Source organism: Corythoichthys intestinalis, chromosome 7, assembly GCF_030265065.1.
Source record: "Corythoichthys intestinalis isolate RoL2023-P3 chromosome 7, ASM3026506v1, whole genome shotgun sequence".
NCBI lineage: Eukaryota > Metazoa > Chordata > Actinopteri > Syngnathiformes > Syngnathidae > Corythoichthys > Corythoichthys intestinalis.
The window spans coordinates 59,210,446-59,229,710 of NC_080401.1; the positions used below are offsets into that span (position 1 = coordinate 59,210,446).

The window sequence follows — 19,265 nt, forward strand, 5'->3', positions numbered from 1 at the left end:
TTTGGGGTCACTTTCTATTCATATCCAGTCACTTCCTGTTGATATTGGGTCACTTCCTGTTAATATTGGGTCACTTCCTGTTGATTTACAGTTACTGTTAATACTGGGTAACTTCCTTTTGATAATATGTCACTTCCTGTTTATTTCGGGGCATTTACTAATCACTTCCTGTTGATATTGGGTCACTTCCTGTAGACTTGGGGGCATTTTGGGGTCACTTTCTATTCATATCCAGTCACTTCCTGTTGATATTGAGTCACTTCCTGTTGACATTGGGTCACTTCCTGTTGGATTTGGGGGCGTTTCGTAGTCAATTGCTGTTGATATTGGGTCACTTCCTGTTGATTTGGGGGCATTTTGTTGACACTTCCTGTTAATATTGGGTCACTTCCTGTTGATTTGCAGTTAGTTCCTGTTAATACTGGGCAACTTCCTTTTGATAAAATGTCACTTCCTGTTTATTGCGGGGCATTTACTAATCACTTCCTGTTGATATTGGGTCACTTCCTGTCGATTTGGGGGCAATTTGTTCTCACTTCCTTCCGATTGACATGTCACTTCCTGATGATTTGGGGGAAATTTTGGGTAACTTCCTGTTGATACTGAGTCACCTCCTGTTGATTTTCGACATTTCGTTGTCACTTCCTGTTGATTTGGGAGGTATTTGGGGTAACTCCATGTTGATATTGGGTCACTTCCTGTAGATAATGGGTCACCTCTTTCCTGTTGATATTGGGTCATTTTCTGGAGATACTGGGTCACTTTCTGTTGTTTTGGGGGAAATTCGTAGTCACTTCCTGTTGCTATTGGGTCACTTCCTGTATATATCGGATCACTTCCTGTTGATTATGGGCATTTCGTAGTCACTTCCTGTTTATTTGGGGTAACTTATTGATATCGGGTGACTTGCATTTTAGGGTCACTTTTTGTTCATAACAGTTCACTTCCTGTTAATTCAGGGGCATTTACTGGTCCCTTCCTGTTGAAATCAGGTCACTTCATGCTGATTTTGAGGCATTTCGTTGACACTTCCTGTTGGAGTCATTTTGTTGTCACTTCTTTCCTGTTGATATGTCACTTCCTGTTGATATCGGATCACTTCCTGTTGATTATGGGCATTTCGTAGTCACTTCCTGTTGATTTGGGGGCAATTTGGGGTAACTTCCTCTTGATATCGGGTCACTTGCATTTTAGGGTCACTTTTTGTTGATAACAGTTCACTTCCTATTAATTTGGGGGCATTTACTGGTCCCTTCCTGTTGAAATCGAGTCATATCAGGTCACTACCTGTTGAAATCGGGTCACTTCATGCTGATTTTGAGGCATTTTGTTGTCACTTCCTGTTTATAACAGGTCACTTCCTGTTGATTTGGGGGCATTTCGAGATCGAATGCAGATTTTTTGTTTTTTTTTGTAGGATTAAAAATGAAAGCAAATCTAGAAAAAACACCAACGAACGCATTTGATCGCATTCCCACACTCGGAGCAAAAACCAACGCTAGAGCACCCTTGACACGTACTGTTGTTGCCAGACCAGCGGGGGGCGCCCGTGGCGCGACTATTACCGAAAGCCATTTTGTTCCTGAGTGAATGCGAGCGAACCCCGAGGTTCGGTCGTCGGTTCGAAGCACAAAAGGGAGCGTGGGCGCGCAGTCCGAAAATAGGCGCTCCGACCTTCAGACGTAGAAGAGGCGCACCCGCGACGTGCTCACGTGCAGCTCGTCGTCGTAGAACTTGGTCTCGATGATCACGTTGCCTCTGTTTTAAAGGCAAAAAGCACTTTTTGAATGAACATTTTATTTGTTAACTCTTTGGAGGACATTGACGGCAAATGACGTCCGATTCATTGAAATGGATTGGACGTTTATTGCTGTCAATGGGGGTTTTCAATGTTAACCAACTACAACAACACACAGCCTGAGAACTGGGCTGGCAGTGATGCCTGAATTTATATTAAAAAGTATTAAGGGAATTACACAAGTACATGAAAATAAGGATAATAAATTTTTTTTTTTTTTTAAAATGGGGGGGGGGGCTAAATTACAAAATAATAATTAACAAATATACATTAAAATATATGTGTATAAATAGATAAACTACAAATCTAATTCAATGAAAAATGGGAAAATGATAAATTTTAAAATAAATGACTAATATATTAATATAAAATAAATATTTAATTCAGTGAACCATGGGAAAATGCTTAATTAAAAACAGATTTTGAAGAATAAATGTAAAAATATCTTAAAAATATTAATAGATGAAAAAATAAAACATTTATAAACAGAAGAAAATAAATATAAAATAAATGATGCAATGAAAACTGGGAAAATCCTGAATTATAACAATAAAATAAATTAATAAAAATATGAAATTAATATTTAATTAAATGAAACATGAGAAAATGCCAATCTAAAAACAATATGATATTGAAAAATATAAAAATGTTAAAAATACAAATAGATGAAAAAAATACAAATGTATTAACAGAATATAAATATAAAATAGATATTTAATTCAGTGAAAAAATGCGAAAATCCTAAATTTATAGTAGTACTAATAATAACAATGGATAAAATCTAAAATACATATTTAATTAAATGAAAAATGGGAAAATGCCAAATTAAAAACTATTTAAGATTTTAAAAAATATGAAAATAGTAAAAAATAAAAATGGATGAAAAAAAAATTATAAACAGAACATAAAATATTCAATAAATACTTAATGAATGAAAAATGGGAAAATGCCAAATCAAAAACAATTTAAGATTTTGAAAAATAAAAACATATGAAGTTACAAAATTAAAATAAGACCGAAGATAAAAAATATTAAAAATATTTAATTCAATGAAAAATAGTAAAATCCTAGATTAAAAACAATTTCAGATTTTGAAAAAATATAAATAGATGAAAATAAAGAAAAAATAACCAAAACACACAGAAAAAAACAAAATTAAATAAAGATAACCATCAAAAATACTATTGTACATTAATTCATTTTTTAAATTTTAAGTTGATCTAATTCTTAGCTGTAATTTGCTTTATTTATATCTGTTAAGTGATTGGCTGCCATTGACGGTGCTAAAAACTAAAAAATAATAATGATTAAAAAAATGAAATCGAAGAAAAAAAGTTAATTAAAATGACATAAGAAGAAAAAGCCATCTATTTTTTTCCCCATTTTTAAAAATACACACATTTGTAATTTTTTATATTTTTTTATTTAGAATGAAAGTTCGTTCATTTGCTGCCATCCCTCCCACTTCAAACAGACTGGACATCTACAATGAACGTGAAGAGAAGTGTTTGCGCGAAGGCGACTCACGTTAAAACGTTGGCGGGCATCATCTGAGATTCCGGCGCCGCTTCGATCAGGGACTGCCACGTGTTGGTGGAGTTGGGGATGACGAAGCCGAACTCGAAGAACCACTCTGAATGGAAGCGAACGGTACACCGTTAACTCATCAATGGCGACAGACATCCAAGCATTTGGACTCGGACGGAGAAAATAGATTGGACACATATCGTTGTCAATGGCACTGAAACATGATCACTCATTGCCAGCTACGCTAGTAGAAGGCTAGGTTCATACTGCAGGTCTTAATGCACCAGTCCGATTATTTTGTGTTTTTCCGACTCGAGTCAGGCATTAACTTGACCGTCACTTGTTTTGATGTTTCTGTGCACGCGGGTCGCTTTGGTCAACCCCTGTCGGACTGCGGACTCTCACATATAACAGGGTTATGAACAACGAGATTTTGGTCTTTTTCATTTTACGTAAACTAATGAAAAAGGCTGCTGTAATTTCATTCTTTGAATAACCCATGTGACTCGCTCTGATCCAAGGTTTTGAACAGGCGTGATACTGGTGTGTACACATCTGATGTTGCTCACAGTGGTCCGCAGTCTGCTCAGACACATGAAAAATGAGAGGGAACGTTGGATATGACAAAAAAATGGGAATTGTGCATTAAGACCTGCAGTATGAACCTAGCCTAAATGGATTTCAGGGCTAGCACTGTCAACGGCAAGGAATGAGTTCATGACATTTACATAAACATAAAAAGCATTAGAAGAACAGAGAAGTACATAAAAATAGTATTAATATGAAAATATGAACCCAAAGCTAACCTTAATTGTATTAATATGAAAATATATGGGTAATGTATAGAAAATATTTTTTTTTAAATGCAGCTGGAATGAAAACAATTCCTAAAATTTAAAAAAAATACTACAAAATAGAAAATTATTATTATTTTTTTTTAATAATGAAAATAAAGAAAAATATTTTGTTTTAATGACTTTTTAAATGTTCGATTTTCCAAATATTTTTTGTATTTTTCATTTTTTTAAAAAAAATAATAAAAAAACAAAATAGAAAAAAATGCAGATAAATATCCTAAAATTTTAAAAATACTAAGTAATATAGAAAAAGAATTAAAAGGCAAGGCAAGGCAAATTTATTTATATAGCACAATTCAACACAAGGCAATTCAAAGTGCTTTACATCACATGAAGACCATAAAAATCACATTTAAATCAACACAACGTAAAAACCAAGACAAAAGATCGCATTTAATCACAGATTAAAAATAAATAAATAAAAATAAAACAAAAATAAAAATAAAGCAAAAACTACTACTACTAATAATCACTGAAATCAGCAATAGAGATAAGCACAAGAGGAATAGAAGGCAGGTAGATTGAAATATATAGACAGTTATGGATATGCAGTGCTAAACAAAAGCGTTTTTAGCCCTGATTTAAAGGAGCTAACAGTTTGAGCATACTTCAGACGTTCGGGTAACTTGTTCCAGAGGTGAGGAGCATAATAACTAAATGCTGCCTCACCTTGCTTGGTTCTTGTTCTTGGAACATGCAGAAGACCCGTTCCAGACGACCTTAGGGGTCTAGATGTCTCATAGGAATCTAACAAGTCAAGCATGTATTTTGGTCCAAGGCCATTAAGTGTTTTGTAGTATTTTATAGTCTATCCTTTGACTCACTGGAAGCCAGTGTAGCGATTTCAAAACCGGTGTAATGTGGTCCAGCTTCCTTGTATTTTTGAGGACTCTGGCTGCAGCATTCTGTACTAGCTGCAGCTTCCTGACTGATTTTTTATCAAGACCTGTAAATATACCGTTGCAGTAGTCCAATCTGCTGAAAATGAATGCATGCATACGTTTTTCCATGTCTTGTTGAGTCAGAAGCCCCTTAATTCTGGTTATATTTTTTAGGTGGTAATAAGCGGATTTAGTGACGGACTTTAGATGGCTATCAAATTTTAGGTCTGAGTCAATAATTACGCCAAGGTTTCTGACTTGATTTGTAGCTGTAAGTGACATTGTGCTAAGTTGGCTGCTTATCTTTGACCTTTCTTTTTTTGGCCCAAAAATGATCACCTCTGTCTTCTCCACATTTAACTGGAGAAAATTCTGGCACATCCATTCATTGATTTGATGAATTCATTTACTCAGGGAGACTAAGGGACTATAATCATGTGGGGACACAGAAATGTACAGTTGTGTGTCATCTGCATAGGCGTGATAGGAGATGTCATACTGTTCCATTATCTGAGCTAACGGAAGCATATAGATGTTAAATAAGAGTGGTCCAAGAATTGACCCTTGAGGGACTCCACACGTGAATTTGGTTCGTTCTGACTGATAGTTTCCAATTGACACAAAGAAATCCCTATCATGTAAATAGGATGTGAACCACTGAAGAATAGTGTCAGTAAGCCCTACCCACTTTTCCAATCTGCTGAGTAGTATGTTGTGATCAACCGTGTCAAATGAGATCCAATAGTAGCAGAACAGATGATTTGCCTGCATCGGTATTCCGACGAATATCATTTAGGACTTTGATAAGCACGGTCTCGGTGCTGTGTTGTGGCCGAAATCCAGACTGAAATGAGTTCAAAAGATTGTTTTGCATCATAAAAGTCTGGATGTGTTCGAACACAACCCTTTCGATAATTTTCCCCAGGAATGTCAGATTTGATATTGGCCTGTAATTACTAATGGTTGAGGCATCCAGATTAGGTTTTTTAGGAGAGGTTTTATTACTGCAGTTTTTAAAGTCTGAGGAAACTCCCCTGTTTGGAGAGAAGTATTTATATGTCCGGGGCTATGCAATGAAAAACAGTTTTGAAAAACTTTGAAGGAAGGATGTCAAGGCAGCATGTTGTGGGCTTTAATTTCGACACAATTTCTGTTAAAGTGGCATAGTTCAAGAGGCTAAACTGTCTAAGGGACATTTTGGGAGGCATTTAGTGTAACATTTGTTAATCCGGAGTTGCACACAGTCTGTCTAATCTTTAGTACTTTGTGTGTAAAGAATGCTGCGAAATTATTACAGGACACCTCAGATGCCAATTCCTGAGGTATTGATGCTTGTGGGTTTGTCAGTTTGTCAACAACAGAAAATAGTGTGCGAGTATTGTTGGTGTTTCTACTAAGGATCTCTGAAAAATATGATTGTCTAGCATTTTTCAGTTCCTGGTTGTATTTGCGAAGACTCTCTTTGTAGATATCATAAAAAACTAGGAGTTTGTATTTTCGCCATCTGCGTTCTGCTCGTCTACAAACTTGCTTTTGTTTTATAGCTAGTATGGCATTTCTCCAGGGTGACCTCTTCTTTCTTGACAAAGTTTTTGTCTTAATCGGGGCAATAGTGTCCATTACAGTCATCACACTGGAACTCAAACTATTTACAAGTTCTTCCACTGGAGCTATTGTAGGGGTTAATGATGAGGCATAGGCCTGTGTGAATAACGCACATGTGTTATCACTTATGTAAAAAAAATAAGATCAAAAGATTAAAATTGTTTTAATGATTTTTTTAGGATATTTCCCAATTTTTACTATTTTTAGGTACCAATATTAAAAATAAAAAACATAATAAAATTAAACATAGAAAATTAATTTAAAAAAAAAATTTGAATATGTAAAGTAGGAATTTGTTCATTTAAATTCCTCCCAAAAATACATATTATCTAAAAAAATAATAATTTAAATAAATGTTTTATATTTTTTTTCTATTTTAGTTATATATTTTTAAATGATTTTAGAGAATTTTATTTCGTTTTTAAAAATATTTCCATTTGTATTTAGTTTTCAATATACTATTTTTATGTACTTATGTATTCCCCCAGTGCTTTTTGATGTATAGTATTTGATGTAATTTGGGCATGAAGGGGTTAAAGATGAAGTAATTGATATATTTAGATCATTTATTCATTTTGGAACGCCTAGCCAATTATATCAATCAGAAGAAAAAACATTGAAAATAAACAGTTTCATACTTTGTGCGTTTTTTTTTTTTTTTTTTTAAATAATTCATGTTGACATAAAAGAGCAAGTTTGGACAGAGCCGAACTGACCTTCTAGACACTGTCCCTTGAAGAAAACCTTCTGCTCAAGTCGGAATTTCTCCAGCTTCTCCGAGGAGGAAAAGTTCAGCTCTCTGGAAACGGCTTTGCACTTGAGGATCTTCTTGGGGACGCGAGCTAAAGAGACAACGAGAGGAAGCCACGGCCCGTCTGTCTAAGAAGCGCGATCGACTTTGGACTTTTGACGGCCGACCCACGCACCTTCGTGCTCCACGCCGGGTACGGAGAGGTCCTCGGTTCCCTGCCACAGAACTTTGCCCGTCTCGGCGTCTCGGAGGTTCATCCAGTTTCTGACGCCGCTCGAAGTCAAGGCGGACACGCAAAAGGCTCGAGATGCAAAACGGAGCCTAGCGCTATCGACATCAGTCAATAACTTATAATCTTGTGTTCATTTGATTTGCAATCGAAACCTAAAAATGGAGATTGACCTGATTCGAAAACACATTTGAATCACACAGATCTATGAATAGATTGTGATTCGGGCTGTCAAAATGATCGCGTTAACGGGCGGTAATTAATTTTTTTAATTAATCACATTAAAATATTTGACGCAATTAACGCACATGCCCCGCTCAAACAGATTAAAATGACAGTGTCATATCCGCTTGTTACTTGTGTTTTTTTGTGTTTTGTCACCTTCTGCTGGCGCTTGGGTGCGACTGATTTTATGGCACCATCCATGAGCATTGTGTAATTATTGACATCAACAATGGCGAGCTACTAGTTTGTTTTTTGTTCGAAAATTTTACAAATTTTATTAAAACGAAAACATTAAGAGGGGTTTAATACAAAATTTTTATAACCTGTACTAACATTCATCTTTTAAGAACTACAAGTCTCTATCCCTGGATCGCTTTAACAGAATGTTAATAATGTTAATGCCATCTTGTCGATTTATTGTTATAATAAACAAATACAGTACTTATGTACACTGTGAGAGAATTTATATATCAGTCTTATCCTTCCGTTCCAACAATAATTTACAGAAAAATATGGCATATTTTAGAGATGGTTTGAATTGTGATTAATTACAATTAATTTTTAAGCTGCGATTAACTCGATTAAAAATTTTAATCATTTGACAGCCCTATTCAATACTCATATGTATGACATCACTAGTCCGTAATAGGGAGCAACAAAATATAAACAAGTATTTCAGTGTTGATACTTCGATCGTTTTGACAATCCTCGTCAGCTCTTGGTCTTCTTTCTTTTCTTCATGCTCAATGTGGTACACACAAGGACTGAGGTTGAGTCAACTTGAATCCATTTTAACTGGCTGCAAGTGTGATTTCGTTTTTGCCACCACCTGTTATGTGCGACAGGTAAGTAACAGCTGCTGTTAATTACATGAATTTAGAGAAGCATCACATGATTTTTCAAAGGGTGCCAATGCTTTTGTCCGGCCCATTTTTTTTTTTTTTTTTTCATTCTCTTTTGTGTTTTTTCATTGCAAGCAAATAAATGAAGATAGTCCTATCAAAGCATTTGAAATTTCAGTCATATTCTGGGAGAAATTGGGCATTATCTGACAGAATTGCAGGGGTGTCAATACTTTGAGCCAGCACAGTGTAGCGATTAATTGAGATTAATTACAGAGTTCGTCTTGTGAACTCAATTTCTTGGAGTAGATTTGACTAAAATCAAATCGGTTACAAGTGGTGGTCTGGAGAGGGGGGGGGGGGGGGGGAAAGTCTTATAGTCTGAAAAATTACATGAGTACATGAGTATCATGTTACTCTCCTGTTTGGCAAATTATAGATCACCCCCGAGGTTTACATCCCGACACGACGGCAACGCCGTCGCTTCCCCAGAGCGTGGGCTAACGAGCCCCCGGCGGGCGACCATTAGCGAGTCTGCTCCTAGACGCCGTCGTCTTCATTAGCCGACAATCAAATGAGTCTTTTTTTGTTTCGCGCGGGAGCTCGGCTTTAGCTACAGTGGATTAGCGGAACCTAGCCACTCAGCAAATTTGACTGGCGGGTGGGAGACACTGCCAATAAATAATAGCTTCTTTTGACATCAAATGATAAATTGAAATGAATACAAATGAACCAAAGAATTGTTGAAAAAAGTAGATGTTCATTCATTTATTCCTCACAAGTGTCCCGGGGTGGAGCCAGCCCAAGCTGTGGGCCAATCGCAGGGCACAATGAAGGGTGTTCAACTAGTCTTGTAGCGATACTAGTCTAGATCCTATTAATAATAATCAGGGGTTAATTTGTGCCAGATCTTGGTGTTATACTTGTATAGCGCTTTTCCACCTTTCAAGGTGCTCAAAGCACTTTACACTACATTGCCATTTACCTACTGGTGACGCAGCACCAGGAGCAATGTGGAGTTTAGTATTTTGCTCAAGGACACTCAGGTGAGTTCATCAGGGCAGAGAATCGAACCCACTACTCTACCACTGAGCCACGACCACCCCACCCTGCCGGAACAAGATCCAGCACCTCTTGAATTTGGCCTCCCTGTGTTCCGGGACTTATTTGGGCAGATCCGGCACCTCTCGTGTATAGAAATTAATAATAATTAGGGCTGTAAAACGATTAAAATTTTTAATCGAGTTAATGACAGCTTAAAAATTAATTAATCGCAATTAATCGCAATTCAAACCATTTATAAAATATGGCATATTTTTCTGTAAATCATATATATATTCTGTAAAATAAATTGTTGGAATGGAATGATAAGACACAAGATGGATATATACATTCAACATACGGTACATAAGGACTGTAGTCGGCATTTCACTCTGTCATTTAAACCTGTCTATGCTGTCCTCACTCCGAAGCGTCTACTTTTTCCAAAGCTAGACAGCTAGTGAACGACGCCATAATAATCAGACTTCTTTCTTTTTCATCTGATTCATTTATAAAATGGCCTCAAACCATTGTCCTCTTTAGACCGTCGTAAAACTACCAAAAAAAAAGTACACAAGCATTGCATTAGCAACAACGTTAGCTTAGCACGCTATACAGGTTCACAAAACATAAACAAAAAGCGTCTCATACAAAAAATATAACATTTCGCTTACTAACCTAATATGTGCATTATTTACAACAACCATACTTACGGACAAATCTTGTCCAAGGATCATATAAGCACAACATTACAACGTAGGCGTCAGCCCGAGACGTCCTGCAGCCATATTGAACTGGCAAGACAACAATAAACCATGTCGCAAAGCGACCACAAGAGTTCGCTTTTAGCACAAAAAGCCTTGCTGTAAAACTTACCAAAAGGCAGAATACTGTCTGAGCGGGACATGTGCGTTAATTGCGTCAAATATTTTAACGTGATTAATTTAAAAAAATAATTACTGCGCGTTAACGCGATAATTTTGACAGCCCTAATAATAATATAAAAACGTTTTTTAAAAATGTATAATGCATAAATTCATTTATAGAACAAATCCCAAGAATTGCATGTTGTCTATAAAAAAAAATCATGTCATTTGAAAGAGTCGGAGATTTGTTGATTCACTGCAAAGCTGGACCAACAAATCACGCCTCTGACATTAAAAAAAAAATTGCGGCATCTGGGGAGCCAGCAGCCAGGATCAAACGGTATTTCAACATACCAAAAAGACAGTGGCATTTACTGGATGATGGTTCAAAAAGAGTCAGAAAAGCAACAACCGGTGATGAGGGTAGCTGCAGCGATCATGCTAACGGGCAGGACCGAGTGCAGCAGGAGGCTAGCGCCGCAGCAGCTAGCCAGGTTCACGGCCAGCCAGCCAAGCCGGGGCAGGAGGCTGCTACCGTGGCAGCAGCTGGTCAGGTTCAGCGCCACCTGGAGTGGGGGCTAGCTACAGCGCCAGCAGTCAGCCAGGTGGACCACCAACAGCCGGACCAACAGGCCTGTAACCTTAGGAGAAATTCAAGTTTGCACAGGTTTGCCAGATATGACTGGGTGGAGGGGATGAAACTCACAAAAGAATGGGTTTGTGTTATTTATTGTCATCTCAGTTTTTTTTTTTTTTTTTTTTTATGTTTTACAAGTTAGACTGTACGTTACTGTAAGTCCCACCAGTGGTAATGTAGGCAATTGCCCATGCTGTGTGGAGTATAGCCTAAATAATTGTAAATTGTTGTCATAACATTTACACCATGGATATTATCTGAAATTGAGGCTTATAGGTCCCACAGCATGGGAAGTTGGTATTTGCATGTTGTTTTCAGCACCATTTTCTGCGTTTGTTCCGGGACCTGTGCCCGTCTCGTCATCCCTGCGCTGTCATATGTACTTTGTGTTCCGGCACCTTATGATTTACAAATTAAGCACTGATAATAATAAGTCATTAAAAGCCGAACGGAAAAGAAGATGACAATGGATTTATTATAATCGAATTAATATGGTAATTAAGAGCTATAATTTAGCGGATGAGAGCCACATATTTGGACATCTATCATTGTCCATCGGCACTGAAATTAGATTTAAAAAAGACTTCCATTCAATCTACTAATTTGTAGTGCTAAGTGGGTATGAACAAATTTTTACAGGAAGTGAATCTAAGTCAACAGGAAGTGACCCAGAAATACCCCAAAATCTACAGGAAGCTACCTAGATTTCCCCCCAAAAAAATCAACAGGTGATCCAAAATCAGCAGAAAGTAACATAAAACAATGGGACGTGACCCAGAAATCCCCAAAATTAACAGGAAGTGACCTGTCAATATATACCAATACTGCTAGGAAGTGATCCAAAATTAACCATAAGTGACCCTAAATCAGCAGTGAGTGACCCAGGTATGCCCCAAAATCAAAACTCGCTACAGCTAGTAAGTAAGTAACCACAAAATGGGCCAAAACTATGAGGAAGCTAGCTAAAATTCCCCCCAAATAAATAGGAAGTAACCCTAAATCAACAGGAAGCTACCTGGAATTGCCCCAAAGTCAACAGGAAGTGATCTGTAAATGACTTAATACTACCAAGAAGTGATCCAAAATCAATAGGTGACCTAGAATATCCCCAAAATCAATAGGAAGTGACCTGTAAATGCCCCAATACTACCAAGAAGTAGAGATGTCCGATCACGTCATTTTCAAAGTATCGGAATCGGCAAAAAAATATCGGACATGCATTTTTTTAATATATATATATATTTTCTAATTGTATTTAACGTTACAGACATAATATGTTACACTCATCCAGAGTCTTTAGTTTAGGCTTAAGGTAGGGTTATCAAATGTATCCCGTTAACGGCGGTAATTTTTTTTTTTTTTTTTAATTTATCACGTTAAAATATTTAACACATGCGCTGCACAACCCACTCACGCATTGTTGTGTTCATTCTATAATGGCGCCGTTTTACTCATACATTATATAGAGGTAAAAGGCAGCGTAAAATGAGTACTGAATTTTGGCAGCCTTTGTAGCTTTTTTTTAAATGGCTAAAGTCTTACAATCCCTCTCCCAACGATTAGAATAACCGTGGGAAGCAATGTGGGGAAGAAAAGTAGTAGATAGGGTATTAAGAAAAAGATTATGTTCTTTCCCAACGCAGAGAAGATATATCAATTGGTGCCCCTACGCACAGTCATGATTGCACTTCCCATCATGCATTTGGGCAGAAGTTAAATGGCTACAGTATCATTTACTGAAAGCTCAACAAATACGCTAGATGGGAATATTTAGTCACAATATACAAAGTCACATTTATCCTTTAAGAATTACAAGTCTTTCTATCCGTGGATCCCTCTCACAGAAAGAATGTTAATAATGTAAATGCCATCTTGAGGATTTATTGTCATAATAAACAAATACTGTATGTTGAATGTATATATTCGTCCGAGTTTTATTCATTTTTTTCTTAATGCATTGCCAAAATGTATATGATCGGGAAAAATGATCGGGAATGATTGGAATTGAATCGGGAGCACAAAAAAAAAGCAATCGGATCGGGAAATATCGGGATCGGCAAATACTCAAACTAAAACGATCGGGAGCAAAAAAACATGATCGGAACAACCCTACCAGGAAGTGATCCAAAATCAACAGGAAGTGAAGCTGAGACAAGAAGCTACTTAGAATTAGCCCAAAATCAACAGGAGGCGGTCCTAAATCAACAGGAAGCTACCTAGAATTATCCCAAAATGAACAGGAAGTGACCTGTAAAAGCCACTTTAGCACCAGGAAGGGATCCAAAATCAACAGGTAGTGACTCTAAAGCAACAGGAGGTGAGCTGTAAATGGTGCCAGGAAGTAATCCAAAATGAACAGGAAGTAGCCCCTAACTCTGTCTGCCATTGATGTTGGATTCATTGTTGAAAATGTACACGTTTTTTCTTCTTCCTGTTAGAAAAGGTGGTAAAACGACAAGCGATACAATGTTTTTCCAATAGAATGGCTCCTCCCTATCTTCCCGTTGTGTAATAGCATCCACTCGTTCGTCCTGTCACCTTCAGACAGCACTCAGTGTCACACGCAGACATCAAAATACAAGAGGCGTCCGCTGTCTCGGCCCGCTGGCTCTGACGGAAGCACAAAAGTGCCGGATTGACCGATGGTCAGTTCATTTTTATCGAGAAACCGGACTCCGATTTTCTTTTGATTTTTGAGGCAATTCTAGGTAGCTTCTTGTTGATTTGATGACATTTCAAGGTTGCTTTCTGTTGATTTTGGGTCATTTCCTATTGATTTTGGGTCATTTCTGGGTCACTTCCTGTCAATTTAGGGTCACTTCCTATTGATTTTTGGATTATTTCCGGGTCGCTTCCTGTTGATTTTTTGGGGCGCTTTTGGGTCACCTCCTACTGATTTTTGGGGCATTTCAGGGTCACTTCCTGTTGATTTTTGGGGTGTTTTGGGGTCACTACCTGTTAATTTTTGGGGCATTTCTGGGTCACTTCTTGTCAAGTTAGGGTCAGTTCCTGTCAAGTTTGGATAATTTCCTGTTAATTTTTGGGTCATTTCCAGGTCACTTCCCGTCAATTTTCAGGGAATTTCTGAGTCACTTCCTGTCAATTTCGGGTCACTTCCTATTGATTTTTGGGTCGCTTCCTGTTGATTTTTCCGGGCAATTTGGGTCACTTCCTGTTGATTTAGGGTCACATCCGATTGATTTTGGTTAATTTCCTGTTGAGTTTTGGGTCGCTTCCTGTTGAGTTTTCGGGGCGATTTTGGGTCACTTCCTGTTGATATTTGGGGCATTCCTGGGTACCTTCCTGTAGTTTTTTTGGGGCATTTTTGGGTCACTACCTGTTGATTTTTGGGGCACTTCTGGGTCACTTCAGGATCAGTTCCTGTCAAATTTGGATCATGTCCTGTTGATTTTTGGATCATTTCTGGGTCACTTCCTGTCAATTTTGGGACACTTCCTAATGATTTTTGGGTCATTTCCTGACGATTTTTGGGTCGCTTCCTTTTGATTTTTTTGGGGCAATTTGGGTGACTTCCTGTTGATTTAGGGTCACATTCGATTGATTTTTGGGTCATTTCCTGTTGAGTTTTTGGGGCGATTTTGGGTCACTTACTGTTGAAATTTTGGGGCATTCCTGGGTCACTTTCTGTAGATTTTTGGGTCGTTTCTGGGTCACTTCCTATCAAGTTTGGTTAATTTCCGGGTTGCTTCTTGATGATTTTTGCATCACTTCTTGTTAATTTGGGGGCGTTTCTGGGGCGCTTCCTGTTGATTTTTGAGGCATTTCTGGGTCACTTCCTGTAAATTTAAAGTCACTTCACATCAAGTTTGGGTCATTTCCTGTTGTTTTTTGGGTCAATTCTAGGTAGCTTCTTGTTGATTTTGGGGTGTTTCTGAGTCACTTCCTGTTGAATTACGGTCACTTCCTTCCGGTATATTTTTGCCGCAATTCTATGTAACTACTTGTTGATTTTGGGGCATTTCTGGATCACTTCACTTCCTTGTTAAATCGTTAGCTACCATTGACAGGAAGTACTTTGTTGGAAGTAACCAACAGGAAGTAACCCTATAATGCCTGAAAAATCAAGAGGAAACAATAAAAAAATTACAGGAAGTAACCTACAAGTAATTAAGAAGTAAGTGAAGCAAAATGAACTGCCATTGACAACACTAGACAGTAGACATCCAATTCACTTAGACTGGAAGGACTTCATCTTCCAGTGCCATTGACGGTGCTAGACGTCCAATCCATTTTGACAGGGCGAATGAACGAATGTATGTGTTGGCACGCAACTGAGCGAAGTGCAGTCGCGATTGCACAGATCCACGGTTTTTAGGCGCCAACATTATATACTAACATTTTCAACTCCATATCGATACTCAAAAAAAAAATTTGATTCCATTCTTGATACTATATTAAAAAAAACGAAAAAAATGTTTACTTTTTTAACAAAAAAATAATTTCTCGAGGAATTGCAATGGTAGCTTTGCTTTTGCAGGTAAAACCCTAGGGGCAACTTTCTGCTGATTTCACGGTAGTTTCCTGTTGATATTTTGATGTATATGGCCGTCAAAGGCCATTCATCAATATGCATCAATAGAATCCATGTACATTGCCAGCAATGGCACGGACGTACATGGCCGTCAATAGAATGGTAAATGGAGAGTACTTATATGGCGCATTTATCTACAATATTACAATGCCCAAAGTGCTTTACATTAGCAACCACCAATGGTGCTGCTGCCATGCAAGGCGCTGGCAACCCGACAGTGGGCAGTCGTAGCCGGGAATCGAATTTCTGACCCTTCGGACCCTGGACAACTCATGCTAGCACCTGTGCCATGGCTGCCCAATAGAATCAAGACACACGGCCAGTGGCGCCCACTTAGGGGGGCCGCCAGTGGTGCCCACTTACGGGGCCGCCAGTGGTGCCCACTTACGGGCCCGCCAATTGAATCAAGATACATGGCCGTCAATGGCGCAGACGTACATGGCCGTCAATAGAATCAAAATACATGGCCGTCAAAGGCGCAGAGGTACATGTCCGTCAATGGCGCGGACGAACATGGCCGTCAATGGCGCGGACGAACATGGCCGTCAATAGGATCAAGATTCATGGCTGGCGGTCGGTGCTCCGATCTTGCATCGCCCCGTGGCAGTTCCTCGGCGTTCTCCTGCCTCCGCCTTCCCCTCTTCTCTGACTGGACATCCGCCCTACGCTCCGTCGCGGGTCGCTGGCTGGGCGCCGGTGTATCAGCGAGGTGTTGCCTGCACCGGCGGGGGGCCCTGCCCTGCCTTGGGCTTAGTGGGCCGCTGGGGTTCCCGTGGCATGCCGTACCGGCTGGGGGGCTGTGGCTCGTGGCCCAGTGGGGGTAGACGTGGGGTTGATGGTGCGTCCCCTCCTGCCATCCCTGAAGGCCAGTTGACGGGTGCGCGGGTGGCCCAGGGGACCACACTGGATCCCGGGGGGGGGGGGGGTGTCGGGGAGATGGCTCCTGGGCTGCGCTTGACCCCCCCAACCCCCTGGCCTGGCCCTGGGCTGGCTCCCGCGCGGCTTCTCCGCCAGTCTGCGTGGCTGTCGCGCGTCTGGTGGGGCTCGCGTGCTGCTGGATGCGGTAGGGCATGCTTGGGTAGGGGGTCCTGGTGCCGGGATTGGCGATGGGGCGGCGTACGGTTGGTTGCCAACGGGCTCACATTCATAAGAGATTCACATGATTACTGGGTTCTAGATCACAGAACTGATTTGTGTACACTCTACCTCTTTCAATCACTTAGCTTATAGACACCCCCACCCCCGTCCCCCTCGTTCACTGGCCAATAGGCCCCCACATGGTGTAAACCGAAAATACATCTCGCTGACGATGGCACCAGCATATTAATAATCAGTCTAGATGTTCTATGTATTTCTTGTTGTTGTTTGTGTATGTGTTTCTTTTCTTTCTTCTCTTGTGTTGCTTTTCTTCTGTCCCCCCATAATCCCTTCCTGTTCGCTGCTTTGTCATAATAAAAAGGTATTTTGAATGATCACAATGGGAGTATATCAGACTCTCAATGTGAAACATTAAAACTATTCAGACAACCCGGGCACTTAGACTTCCATTCTCTGTGTCAAACAGCTGAACAGGACAGGTTAAAAAAATAAAAGATACATGGCTGTCAAAGGCACGGACGTACATGGCCGTCAACGGCACGGACTTTAAGCATTTCAGTATCAATACTTTTGACAACCCTAGGCTGCACTAGTGTGAAATAAATACTTTTGCAATTAAATAATCAGATATAGCATTACAGTAACAATACTTTGATATTTTAGAGTAATCCTAGTCTGTACTAGTGTGCAAAAACATACTGATTATTTAATTGCAATACAGGATTTCAGTATCTATACTTTTGACAACCCTAGTCTGCACTGGTGTGAAAAAACAAATCCTTTTGCAATTAAATAATCGGATATAGCATTACAGTAACGATACCTTGGACACCCTAGTCTGTACTCGTGTGCAAAAACTAATACTTTTGCACTTAAAATTCGGATACAGCATTTCACTATCGATATTAAACAACCCGTTGTCATCTCTGCTATGAAATCTGGCATCTACTAGTTTCTGTACCAGCAAAACCAGTCCTAAATCCAGAACCTTGCTTGTTTTGGTTTGATACCGCTTCCGAACCAACGTACAATGGATTTCTTATCAGGGATTTGTGAAATGACGTAACCCAGCTGCGACGGACAGCCGTAGGAACCCCAACTTTGAGCACCACTGTCCAATAATCATCGCTTCGCCGCTGTAGCATCACAGCTAGCCTGCTAGTTAGCTTGCGGCTTATCAAACACGAGTACTCACCGCGCATTAATCACTCTAACCCAGTCAAAGGTAGTTAAAGGATACAGTTTGAAGCCTCTCAAAATCTCCTTGGCCCTGTCTTCGTCTGAAGACATGTCTCCGCTGCTAACTCTCGTCCCGCGTAGCAAGGAAAGCTCAGCTCGCCTCGGCGCTAATGTTGACTCGACGTCAGCCGCTCGCTGACCCGAAGACCACACCGAAAAAGACCGTCGCACCTCAAAACGCGCTAGCTGCTCGTCCCTGCTGCAGGCTAACCCTGAGCCGATAATGCAATCAGCTAAATATAGATCACGACAATAACTGACGGTGAGTCCAGCCAATAGGAGGCGACGGCGGGTTCCTTTTGGCCAATAGCTGGGCGGAATGGGGAAATATGGGGAGGAGCTGTACCTGGAGGAGACGCGTCACCAGGGGCAACGGGGCACGCACGAACACTACTTCCAAAATAAATTTTAAGAAAAAAAAAAAAAAAAATCATAGAATTTTTTTTTTCATTATTTTTTACTCAATGCCTGGAATTAACAGTAAGAGAGGAAGAAAATCTGCTCTAAAAATGAACTTTTTCTAACTTTTTACATTGATCACACAGTAACTTCTGCATATTACAATTAAAAATACTAAGGAAACACCAATAACCGTCTTAGTAGTGCTATATAATATGAAGATATACTCGTATTATAAATAAATAATTTTAATTTTTTTAAATATGGACCAATTCCTGTAATACACTTTTTGGCCAGCAGATAGTGCTAATTTGTTATATTGATGGGATTCCATATGCCGTAGTAGAGTGGTTGTCCAAACTTTTATCAACAAAATTGAAAGATGCAGAGGCCAAATCATTTTACTTTCATTTGTTAGACATGGCAATACACAGTGTATCATATCGTACAGCACTAATTTGTACCATTAGCCTCATAGCATAATTTCCCCAAGTCATTTTTTTTGCCAAATTGTGATATCTGCTGAAGGAATCTGACCTACCAGCCAGACCGCCGGAATCACGCCAGCCGAACTGCCGGACCCAAGCTGGCGCAGTTCCAACGACCCTGGCCGGCGGGAACCCGGCAATCCGGGCAGAAGGGCCAAATTCCACGCGTTCACCTTAGTCTTAACCCTTTGTACGGACTCCATTTTGAAAGGTTTAAAGAAGGCTCACCG

General features: G+C 39.5%; 1 protein-coding gene across 1 annotated transcript; it reads right to left on the reverse strand.

Annotated features, from left to right (window-relative positions):
* Positions 1-47: 47 nt before the first annotated feature.
* On the reverse strand, positions 48-18,365 carry pde6d (phosphodiesterase 6D, cGMP-specific, rod, delta). Its single transcript, XM_057841933.1, has 5 exons — positions 18,150-18,365; positions 7,595-7,683; positions 7,385-7,510; positions 3,326-3,431; positions 48-1,758 (listed from the first exon to the last, which is right to left on the reverse strand). Exons 1-5 carry the CDS (start codon positions 18,197-18,199, stop codon positions 1,677-1,679), a joined length of 453 nt encoding a protein of 150 aa, XP_057697916.1. The 5' UTR covers positions 18,200-18,365; the 3' UTR covers positions 48-1,676.
* Positions 18,366-19,265: the final 900 nt, after the last annotated feature.

Coding starts and splice junctions, on each gene's coding strand:
- pde6d (XM_057841933.1), bottom strand. CDS start 18,199: ATGTCTTCAGACGAAGACAGGGCCAAGGAGATTTTGAGAGGCTTCAAA. Junction 7,684..18,149: donor ATTTTGAGAGGCTTCAAACT/GTATCCTTTAAC, acceptor GAGCGGCGTCAG/AAACTGGATGAACCTCCGAG. Junction 1,759..3,325: donor ATGCCCGCCAACGTTTTAAC/GTGAGTCGCCTT, acceptor CCTTTAAAACAG/AGGCAACGTGATCATCGAGA.